The following is a 12,677-nucleotide window of genomic DNA, read 5'->3' on the forward strand; positions in this document are numbered from 1 at the left end:
CAGAATTCCCATTCATTACCTTGAAATTAGGGGAGCTTTTTACACTGAAATAAAAAAACAATCCTAATGTAAGAGCGATCTCTCTTTGTTTGTTTTTTGCAGCCTAAGAGCGAAACGTCTGCCCAAAAAGACATTATTGTTTTTATTTCTGTACATGGCAAGCATTTTCGCTGTGCAAAACCCAACAACGTATTTCTGATCCTGCATGGTGCCCCCTCCTGCGTTTTTTCACTGTAGTATTTAAAACTAGCTTTGAATGACTTTTCTTGTATACCAGTGCTGAGAACAGCCCTTATTCATGCATAAACTTTAGTGTGTTTTTGGTCTCCTCCCTTGTGCCCCTGCGACAACCCCTTTTCTACTCGCAGTCCCTCATCTACCAATGGGAGGCTCAAGGCCCCTGCTGTCCTCGGTGTCAGTGATCACGTGAACATGAAATTTGGTTCAGTCTCCCTGGCAACCAAGCCAACGAATAGCCATGTAAATGAGGAGGATTACTTCTCTGGACCTTGTGGCATTTCCTGCTACAGACTTCCACAAATTCTCCTGAGACTACAAAACTCTACCTCTGATCAGTTACCATGGTGGGGGAGGGGGGCGTTGTTTGACAGTTTATCAGGCTGACAAAGTGGAGGGGTCTTCCCTGTGCCGCCTTGTGTGAGCTCAGCAGCGGTCTGAAATGCCGGTTCTGTCTTGCAGGAGAATGGGCAGAGGCTCCCATTTTGGGCTCACCAGTGATTAAAAAAAATCTTTCACAGGGGAGGGGATGGTATGGTGGGAGCTTTAAGTTTGCATGGGGAGCTGTATGATGTGGTCCATCCTGCCCACTCTCTATGAGGAACAGTATACCTCAGAGGGGGAAAGATGGTAATTTAGACATTCAAAAGCCTGTGTGTCCCCACGGAAATTTCTTGTTCTACAGTCTCCATGTCCATGAACTACAATTCCCATGACGCCCTGCCAGCAGCATGTGACAGAGTGGTGGTCAGGTGACATTGTATCACAGCAAAGGAAGTTCCCCCTCCCACAGTTATCATCAGAACGGTTTCTACTGCATAAGCACTGCAAAAAACAAACAAAAAATGTAGTATCAGAGCATATGCATAAACAGGAATGTTTTTTAAAAGGACAATTTAAAAGGATTGGTGAACTGGACTGCAGAGAAAACCCATGCATGCATAATAGCCCTGGTGTCGATGACTAAGGAAACTGGACTGCAACTGCCTTCAGTTTGGGGTTCAATTCCTCAGCCTTCCCCTGATGCCTCATACTGAACAAACATTTACACACTTCTCATTCTTAAGCACTCACAATATGGCACAGGAAGATAGAAATCTAGCGGACTAGCTACAACATGAGAATGATTACGCCAGCATTCAGTATCAGTTCCTACCATGAAGGTCAGCTAGTCTTTAATAGATATCTGAGGGGTGGGGTAAAGCTCTTCCATTACTGTAATCATGGAAAACTCTTCCACTAATACAGATTTTTTTTTGGGGGGGGAACACTGACTAATAATTAAGAGGCTAAAAGAAGAGCTCTCCACAAGTAACCAATTTATTCAATTGTCCTCCTTCTGAAGAGATGCCCTAGACATGAACAAAGCTATTGTCAAACTGGAGGAAGAGATTACTGAATTACAAGTTATTACAACATTCAGGGCAATGGAGCTCCCTGGGTTTAACAGAGATATTGACTTCTTATCTCACCAAGCATTCTAAGTCATTCAGTTCTCACTGTCCCCAAACTAATGTTTGTTAGTCTTCAAGGGGCCATAGGACTCAAACTACATTCTCAGCAGATATGTATGCTAACTCATTGCCATTTACTTGTATCTGAATTTACTGCCTTCGCAGGTCTTAATCGTACCTCAGCTATAATCATCCAGTTTCTTATGCATGCACTAGCCCCCCACCCTCTCTCTACCTATATATCTGAACTGGAAATTTCCATTTTATTGTATCAGCAGAAGTGTGCCTGCACACAAAAGCTTATACGCAGAATCAAACTCTGTTGGTCTTAAAGGTGCCAGTGAACTCAAACTTTGTTCTGCTGCTTCAGTAAAAACTGCTGCTTAGTAAAAAACTAATTCTCTTTCAAATAGAACTGTGCTTGCACTCATTAAAAATATGACAGAAAAAAGCACTGTGTTGAAGGGAAGTGAGAAGAAGAAACAGACATGGACTTGTCTAAACTAACAAGTTCCAAGAATTAATGACTATATTCCCTATTGTTTTATTTATTCCTTTCATTTATATCCTACATTTCTCTCCTATGGAGAGTCAAAGCAGCTTACATTGTTCTCTTCTCCATTTTATCCACACAACAACTCTGTGGGGTAGATTAGGCTGACTGTGTGTGATTGGCCCCAGATCTTCCAGCCAAAGTGGTGACTTGAACCTGAATCTCCCAGAGCCTAGTCAGATTCTCTAACCATTGCGCCACATTGGCTCTTGATGTGGGTTTTTTAAAATAATATGTTGCTAGGTGAACTCTAATAAGTTATTTTCACATGCTAGAATGTCAAACACCCCCCCACGGTTCAGTTTTTAAAAATCATGCATGAATAACAACTAGCCCATTCACCATTTTTCTCATCTCATCTGGCCAAGGAGAAGAGCTTAAGGAGGGGGAAAAACCCTGAGCCTTCAATATCTGATACAGCCTTCCTCTGGTTTATCTTTCTGGCACAAACATTCATCTGTCTTGTGGGCAAAATGACTTGCTAGGTCAAGAAGATTAGCGAAGGTGCCCCTTGCAACTGCAATTACTGTCCACTCAAAAGAAAGCCACAAATTGCAGAAATGTGTTTAGTTTTAATTTGGCAAAAGTAATAAAAACCAGTAGCTCTCTGTCTCCTCTTGATTTACCACCCAATAAATGTCACTCGATAAACAGCAATGCTTCCTGCAGGGGAGGTCAGCTCTATAAAAAGAGGGGACTTGAATGAAAAACTGTGTGGAGAAATGTTTCCCAAAGGAAATTTCAGGATGGACTCAACAATGAGACTCGGAAACAGCCGGGGTGGGATATGAGGCTATGGGCGGGTGGGTGGTCAATGGGCATCTGGAGCAATGTGTCAAAAAGGCAGGTTGAAGAAGGTAAGACTGACAAGTGCATCTTCAACAGGTAAGAACAGCTCCAGTGGGGACAGTACAAGAAATCTGTGAGTATTCCTACACAGTATACGACTAGAAGTGAAGGTATTGTTTAAAAAAAAACATACAGATGATGATGTATTGAATTCATGCATCTTTCCCACCTTCCATATGCTTCACTCCCCTGTTTACCAAGGACAATGTTGGAGGCCTTTCCTTTTGGTTAGACTACATGTTTTCCCTCTGCTGTTTTGGTAGGTAGATTCCAAGGAGTACCCTACTGAGATAGATTACATGACACTGGTGCAACTGAAACTTTATCCCACATTTTCTGAGATTGTGTGCCGACTGCCCCTTGGAGATACCCGTGGAAACAGCTGGTGAAAATTCCTAAAGTTTCTGTTCCTGCTCACGGATGCTGATCCTGGGATAACTTTGGCTGAGGTAAAACTCCTGGCAAAGGCTTCTATGCAAGGATGGAAATAGAGGGTGGAATGTATATCATTTGTTCTGCCCAGAACTGCTAGGTCAATGGATTGCTAAATAAAGGATTCAGCAAACATCCATTAAAGCGCCCTTGTTTAATTTGGTTTTTTAAAAATCTGCCCCTTGGGAAATCCTGGGGAAATTGTGGGAATACTTTTTTTAAAGACGGTGTTAGTATGAACTTAATACACAGCAGAGATTTTCAGGGTTACTAGAAGTTACCATTGCATGACGGGAGAGGAGGGGTGGCTGCATTCCCTTGGCTCTAGAGATCTAGCATGCGTTTACATAAACATGACGCCGAGATGGTCATGTCCTGTTTCTCATTTGGACCACCTGAAATACCAGCCCATGCAGACAACCATCAATGTTGCTGAACGTATTCATGTTGCAGCTGCTCTGCTCTGACTTAAATACAATATTCATTGTAAGGTTGAGGTATTTTTAAGAAGGAAAACTGCTTACTAATCAACCAATGCATACAAGCAGAGTGTATGCCCGGGGGGGGGGGGGGGGGACATCACCAATTGTTACAAGGGGAGACGGGACATTTGGTCAGGGATTCTCAGGGAGATATTTTTGTGTGTGTATGTTTTTTTATGTGCTTGCTTTTTCACTTTTCTTAGTATGTGGTGAACTCTACCACCCATGCTAATCATCTTCCCTCAGTTTGCCATATGGACAACATCAAAACTTAAGTGCTATGTGGGAATTAGAATCAGGACACATAAAGCATCCCCCACATACACAGGAAACCTATATGGACAAACCTTTTCTTTTTTTTTTATAGAAAATTTTTATTTTTATTTTCCAGAGTTAGTGGACAAACCTTTTCTGAGTCATTTGAAAACCACTGGTGTCCAAAGAAAGAAGAATGCCAATGAACTCTTCTGCCATAATATTGCAATGTTGCTGCAGACATACTAAATTTTATATACCTTGCGATCAGGCAGAACAGTTCAGAGTCTTTACAGAAAACAGATGATAACATCAAGACTAAAAATTTACAGCAAGAAGTACAAGAACAGAATCTGGCAGAGTTCCTGACTCCACCTGAGGCATTGAATATACACAACTGTATTTGAATAGTAGAAGGAGCCACATTAGCCCAACCCCCACGCAGTGCAGAAAACCCAAAGCAAGATCATACCAACAAGTGGCTGTCCCCTTCCCAAATGATGAGGTCTACTGTCAAACTGCTCTGTTAGGTTGTTTCTCCAGCTGCTGAACTGAAGTCTATCCTCCAGTGACAAAACTAAGAACTTGATTTCTGACTGCGATCCATGGCCATAAAAGTCATCATTCCCGCCAGTCACCTGATCCACCCACAGCTCACTTATGAATCTTCACTTTTAAAAATATCTCTAATACAAGCATTCAAAAGAGAATGTGGAAAGCTTCCTTTTAAGGAAGGGATTAAACCATCCCCCTTTCTTAAAGTGCAGGCCCAGTGGAAAGCAGCCCTTTTCTTTTATACAACCAATTCCAATATTTTCGGCACAAAGGGGAGGGAGCAGAGCTGAACGTGGCCCCTTTAAAGTATTATAGCCAATATTCATACATTGTCTTCCACCCTCTCAGCCGGCACCGTTTTATCTTCTCCCCCCCCCCCACAAAGGAGGTGGATATGATAGAAAGGGGGAGAAAGGGAGGGGAAATAGTCCTCAACATCAGCCAATTTACTTGCCTTATTTGTCTGCATAAAAAAACAAAATCTCAGGATGTGTACAACTATTGCTATTGATGTGCCTTTTGTAAAACTCATATATATAGCTTCCATTGCCTTTTTAAAACTTAAGCATAAAATTTCTTCCATGGCTTTTTTGTTAGCGGCTCATCCAAAGTAGGATTGGCCTGTTTTCATTTGTGGCATAAAAGCCGACTCTATTTAACTGTGACCAGAATTTTCAGCGGCGCTGAGAGAACAAAAGAGGGGCTCAAGTCATATGGCCACTTTTCAGCAGGGCGATTTCACTAGATCAGTACATTCGCTTGTTCACAGGCACCCGCTCTTGCATAATTGCCAAACCCCCTTTTTAATCTGCCCAATGACCTAATGCATCAATACTTTAGACATTATAAAAGCTTTCACTTGCATTGGCATTTTATAGCATATGTCTTTCTACAGACTCAGACTTTAACAAAAAAACCAAACACCTCACTAATTTTCCATGAATTGTTGATATAAATAAGCATGCTAAAAATATCTTGTCTATTTCTGGGCAGCATTAATGAAAGTAACATTAATTTCTTCTGCTTTCGCTCCTCAGTGTAACATCTCCAGACAGATCTCTTAATTTACATCTAAAGGACAACTAATTATTTGCTGTGGCATTTGTTGAAGAAGAGGAAAGCATAAAATGATACCAAAAAACCTACAACAAAAGTTTTGCTCAAAAAGCAGACACTAAACAGAGTTTAACAGTCTGAGACTGGACTGGTAGGCTCTGTTTATTGTGCAGATGCAATAGGTCCTCTTATTATTGTCTTTATCATTTCATCTTTACCCAAAAATATGTGGCAGTTCCCCACCCCGATCTGTCTAGTGCCAGGAGTGAATGTACACAAGCAATTTACCAAGCAGTTATTTTAGTGCTGTGTGCAAGCTGGAAGTCTACACTATGTTGCCATCTGGAGACAAAAATCCTGGTTGCTGGTCAAGGGCAGAAGAACTGATTCCTTTCACCACTTGATAGGACAATCCAGGAAGGGGGGGAGGGGTATGAGCGCCTACTCTTCTTTCTGGCCTACACCAGGTATAGCTGCCATAGAGAACAAAATTATGCAAGACAATTTGACAAATGTCTCAAAGCCAAGCATGACAAGTAATAAACACAGCTCCCAATGATACAAGTGACAAGTGATAATCATAATCAGGGCCCACTTCAGGCTTTAGGCCTCTCCCCAGCACCATTTTCCCAACCTTAAATAGTCCCAGGAGAGTGGTCTTTGCCTTGTTGGAGGATTATAAGTATAGTATTTTGGGGGGCCCTTCTTGACTTAAGTTTAGAACTAACCATGTTGACAGTCTCTTAATTACACATAGGTAGGCTGAAATTGTTTGATTTACTATGATATATTTGTCGTACACTTCTGACCCAGACCCCTTAGGAAAATGAATAATCTACCCAGGCATCTGAAATGACCATCAATTACACTGATGAGCCTATCAACATGTAAGAATTGCACATCGCCCTCAAGCCTTGAGGTCTCACTGAGACATCGTTTTAACCTGTTCTGCCACAGGAAATTCTACAGACATTTTGGAACATCAGTGTAATCAACTTTCCACACAGCCCATCCTCATCAGCACATATACGCACTTCAACATTTTACTTTGAATGCCACATACAATTCTAGAAAGTGTCTTGCTGGCTGCCAGGAGAATCTGCCCAAGTAAGCATTAGTAAGACTGTACAGCATAGCCCTGTGCATGATTACTTAGAAGCACTGCTGATTGCAGTACAACTGCCTCCCAAGTAAGCATTCCCAGGACTGAAGGTTCAGGGGTACAGCTGTGGCTTTGTCCTTATCACAGTTATTTCCTTCTAGGACACACATGTGTCAAAGATTATCTGGAAGGAAGAGGCAAGGTCACTAATAGAAAACCTGGAGGGTGCTTTAACTCCTTGAACTTAAGGAAAACAAGCAGACTTTGTGCCTCACCAACTGCACACATGGAAAATGAAAATAGGACAGGAAGGAACAACACACCTGATTGCTTAATGAATCCCAACACCCTGCACAACTTTACAAGGTTATTATTTGACCCAGTATGCATGGCAGTATTTACAGCAAAATACTCTTTCCTTCAGGAAGTAATGGCAATACAATTATGCTGATTTTTAACCACGCGCTCAAGCCCCCACTTTTCAGCATAGGTTAACATCTAACTACACCACCTCAGAAGCATTGTAAGTTGATTCAGTAATAGGCTGGCCTTGGACATATCCAGGCCTTGGGCATATAGAGAAGTCAAACTTAGCTTATTAGTGCCTTCTGGTCTATGCAAACTGCTCCTGCAATTTTCTTAATTAATAAAACTGAAACAAGAATTAGGTGATCAACAGTGCACTCTAAAGCTAGAGCCACATTCTTCAGAGCCTACTGAAGGCATAACTCTGCTTAGGATAAGCTTTCAAAGGTTTTAAAAGTGCACAGGGGGGAAAAACAAGGTAACTAAAACCAGCTGAGATGTTCTTGTGATTACCGGTGTAACAAAATCATTCAGGCACTTTCAAGTGTAGTCATGAGACAACTGAGTTGCCCGGCACATTACAAATGCACTTCCCAGACAGCAAGAAGCTCACAGCTCTGCCTTACCACACCCACTGGTTTTCCTATTTGATTTCCTCCAATGCTTCCTTCTCTTACATGGATCAATACAGGGTGATTTGGACACAAAGTTCCCTGCTGGCAGAAGTTCCATTCACAGGGTATGCTAGCAAAGCTGCACACTAAACTGCAATTTTGTTTTGTTCACTTCTGGTGAATGATGTGATATGAGCAGAAGAAAATGAAGGAGAAAAAAAGCTAAGGGACAATGATGATTAACTATCAAAGTTGCAAGCTGACACTATGCTCTGCTTTTTTAATTCAAGTAATCTCCCCCCGCCCTCTCCCCAAGTAAAACCTCAGAAATACTGGGGTATAAAGAACCACAAATGAAGGCAAAATGCATAACTGGAATCATTAGCATTTACAAAGGATTATTTTAAAAACAGGCTTGGACATAAAGCGACCCTTCATACCTTCACATACTCCATAGCTGGGTCCACAGCTTTCTGCTTTCTGCAAGGGAAAGACACAGCAATTAGTTTGAGAATTCTTACTGAAAGAATTTGATGCAGAACAAAACCAATGTACTGGATCTAATGGCACGGATAATGCAACAGGCCATCACAGAAAAAGCTGGATAGCTGCAGAAAGGGAAACATGGGCTCCAAAGAATCTTTTAATCTTGGTTACGTGCCACTGCCACAATTTGCATAGAACAGCACAGACATGCCCAAATTGTTACATTTGTTCTAAAACTGAACTAGGACTAATTTACAAAACATCTTCAATTAATGCTTACTTTTAAAGTCAGTCTGACTTGGAAGTAGTAGTTGTGAAGCAAAGCAGCCATTTGATCCTGAGTTACAATATCACAGCAAATAGACAAAAACAGTTTGAGGGAGAACATTTAATCAGGAAAAGTTTTAAAGCACCTCATGCATGCCCCAAAAGCCCTTTTAGGAAGATAGCATAACTGTTTCACATACAATTAGTCTTCAACATCACCTAGGCCCAGGGGTTCTACACCCAGAGTGATTATAGCTGTGGACTTATACAAATTTCTTCACGTAGATAAGGGGGTGATTATCCTATATGGATGATAGCTTGTATGCACAAAAAGGCACACATTTCCCTGTGTTCCTCTGTGTTCTTGCAGCCCCTTCTGATTCCTGGGGTTACAGAACCTACATGAAGCCACAGCTATGTTGGTCAGGAGACTGAAGTCAGGAGGGGCAAGCACATACCATGCTCAGCTGAGCTCATTTGGGAGAGAGAAGAGAAGCCATCTCACCCTCTTTTTCCTCCTCACTATAGTGTCCCCAGAACCCACATGGCTATTCCATCAGGGAGTTCAGAGGGGATACAGAAAAAATCTTACTGCATATATGGATGATTGGATACAGGCCCCTATTATTACAGATTTTATGAGGATAAAAAACATAACTACAACATTTTCTTGTTACGCTCCCCCCATGCTGGCAAAGGCTCATGGCAATTGTGATCCATGGACATCTGGAGAGCCACAGTTTGGCCAATAGATCATTGGCCAATAGACCATTCGAATATCTACATTAAAAAACCCTATATTCATTATTATTATTATTATTATTATTATTATTATTATTATTATTATTATTATATTTATATCCCGCCTCCCCCCGGAGGCTCAAGGCGGGTCACATAAAAGCCAATCCCCTAAAACAATAAATGCACAATAAAACATAATACAATGAATACAAAAGTTAAGACAAGAATGGCGGCAAAATTCAATACAACTAACCCAATTCCACACCCACTAGGAAGGGAAAGGGAGGTGCTCCTTCCTTCATGTGCTACAATGCCTGACAATATGATACAGATACACTCAACCACAGTTGGTTGTCTGTGGTCTATAGGATCAAACTACCTGGGAGCATTATGGCCCAGCATTATGGCATATATATCATCCACCCAAGCAATAAGGAGAATATTACCACACAGTTGTTACTGTTGCAGCTTGTGTTGTCAGGATCCTAGCAAGAGGACACAATATTGTGGCGAAATTCTTCTAATACCTCTCTGCCTAGTATGGCAGTTTTTATGACAAGCACACAAAATAATTAATAGCCTATAAAAATTCATACATGGCTAGCCAAGTCTGAGCTCTCTTGTAGGGCTGGACCAGGGAGGCTGCGGTGCAGAAGAGCAAATATGGTAAGTAACCAGAAATGCACAGGTGACACTCAAAAACCTTTTAACGCTTTAACAGGCTTTCACATATTTGGTACATTTGTAGCCTGCCCTCCCCTTTTTTCTCCAAGGAGGTCAGGGTGGCATACATGGTTCTCCCTGCACCATTATATCCTCGTAACAAGCATGTAAGATCAGCTCGAGAGAGAGCGGCTCACTATTACCCAGGACATTTCTTGGCAAGTGGAAATATGAATCCGGGTCTCCACTGTTTGACTCCAACCATTTCACCCCCATAGTATATATGCCGCCACTGAGAGAAAGGACGGCAAATCTTCTTGTTTATCAGTCATTTTCTTCAACCCTAATTGAAGCTGAAGGATTTCTATTATGAGCCATCCAACTATATATTTAAAAGTAATGAAAAGGCAATTTTCAAAGCACATCTAATGGAAGCAAATGCATCAGTAAAGTCTAACCATTAACAGCAAGTGGAAGCATCTTTCATTTTCCAAGGAGCAATTTAATCCTGAATAGTGGATTCAATATTACTGTGCCTCTTGAAAGATCTATTGTACCTGAAAGACAATCACATTATACGTTACCTTGATGTAATTATTTGCTTTTGAAACTATAAATCAGTTGGAGCCTTGTTCTACAATGCAAAACTGCATTCCCTATACGATACAGTTTATGGATTAAAACTGTTCAAACCAGTAAGCGAATCAAAAGATCAGCTCTTTCTACCCAAACGCACATAAACAAACAGTCACTGAAAGTTTTAACATTCTTTGGAAGAGAATCAAACTGCATCAATCTATAAAAGCAACTGATTGGGTTCAGTTTTTATTAAGATTGATAAGTATATACACACATGAACTGGTATTTTTTGTAATGTGTGAGACAGGCCAACCAGTTGCCTTAGATAGGCAACTCCATTATAGACACTATGCTGACTTCATAGATCAGCTGAGAAGTTTGCGTTTTGATTTCCATTTTCACAATGTGTGCCAATTGCCTTCCTTCTGAGCCAGTGATAGTTCTATTATTTCAGCCTCTCTGTATTGTTCAGAAACAGGCAACACTCAACAAACCCCCTAAACCAGGGGTAGTCAAACTGCGGCCCTCCAGATGTCCATGGACTACAATTCCCAGGAGCCCCTGCCAGCAAATGCAGCGAATGCCAGCAAATGCAGCGAATGGCAGGGGCTCCTGGGAATTGTAGTCCATGGACATCTGGAAGGCTGCAGTTTGACTACCCCTGCCCTAAACTTAGGGCTAATCCTGCGTTGAGCAGGGGGTTGGACTAGATGGCCTGTATGATTCTATGATTCTAAACTAACCAAGGTTGAATCCTCATACTCATCTGACACGGCAAAACCAGCTTAGCATATCTTGCACATGATGCTCTGGTACATCTCAACCTTTGACCCAGCTAGGTTGTTCTCCACCAGTTAAACCGCAGCATACCACACGTGTGCGAGGGGAAACAGAATTAAGGGTTAGATCAGAATACCTAAAGGAAGAATTAGAACTGGCTGCACGAGAGGATGTGAGCTTGGAAGAGTTAGTTCATCGTTACTCTTGCACTGACCAAACTTTGTAAGTTCCCTATTGTAAGGTCTCCCTACAAGGTGTTTATTTTCAAAGCTAGGCCTTCTGCAATATTGTAAACACTCAGATACAGCACTGACAAATTATGGTTTGTGACAATAATGGAAGACTTTAATTATGCTTAATGAGACTTTGGAGAGAGGGGGAGGGAACTCTGTCCATAGCTGCAAACAATGGCTGGCTATGGCATCAGATCAATGCCTTGACATTCTCCCTCACAGGATTTTTGGCATACTCCTGTATGTGAAGATGTTCCCAGCCTCTAAGCTACAGTTCCCTTGCTTTATTTCTCTGCCAGTGTATACAACACTAAAGAGGGGGACAAACACATAGCACTGATGTTATGTCTCCCACTGCCGTGTGTAATCGCCCATGTTCACCCGAGCCACTAAGAATATAGCAATAGGATTACAACAGTGGTCAAACAAAACTATCCATAAGACCTCTATCATGACTCACAGCTGAAAGCCTCTTTCACTGCCATAATAAGCTCTGTCTATCAACGGGCAATATAAAACTCCTTTTAGTTGATTTGTTTGGCTGTTTGCTCAAAGGTGCACATTAGAATTGAGGGATGCTTTCCTTACTTGCGTATGGAATTAACTAAATCATGGGTTCACGTGCTGACTTTCTGCTACATGTTTGGCTTCCCAGTGATCTGATAAACCATATTTCCATGTCAACAAAAGAGCATTTGATGTATAAGAGCGGCTCATTAGCATTGGAAAGGAAAAGCTGTCCAGCCCTTCAGAAGATAAGGGAACAAAAAAGCAGCTCCCCATTTGTGGAATAGCATTAACTTCTGACCTGTTTGGGAGACATCACAGACATTCAGTACACACAGCAGGAAAAACAAGTTGACAGTTAATGTCCAGGCTTGCCTTTAAGAGGTTGAATGAGAACTTTTTCTCCACTTTACTGTCCCTGACAGAAAAACCCAACAGTTTTAAATGCTGTCTTTTCTTTTTAATTAAAGGATTTGGTTCTGACATCATGCAGGCAATTTGGGTAATTTTAGTCATGTATGCTGTG

The 12,677-nt window shown here is 41.5% G+C and overlaps 1 protein-coding gene across 4 annotated transcripts in view; it reads right to left on the reverse strand.

Annotated features, from left to right (window-relative positions):
• Nucleotides 1-12,677, reverse strand: part of BCAR3 (BCAR3 adaptor protein, NSP family member) — an 89,145-nt gene that overhangs the window by 50,286 nt on the left and 26,182 nt on the right. For all 4 annotated transcript variants that reach the window (XM_077332918.1, XM_077332920.1, XM_077332919.1 and 1 more), the window contains exon 3: nucleotides 8,336-8,375. In XM_077332918.1, the coding sequence (XP_077189033.1) occupies nucleotides 8,336-8,375 (40 nt within the window). The remainder of the gene's footprint in view (nucleotides 1-8,335; nucleotides 8,376-12,677) is intronic.

The sequence above is a fragment of the Paroedura picta genome, chromosome 4 (assembly GCF_049243985.1).
Source record: "Paroedura picta isolate Pp20150507F chromosome 4, Ppicta_v3.0, whole genome shotgun sequence".
NCBI classification, from domain to species: Eukaryota; Metazoa; Chordata; class Lepidosauria; order Squamata; family Gekkonidae; genus Paroedura; species Paroedura picta.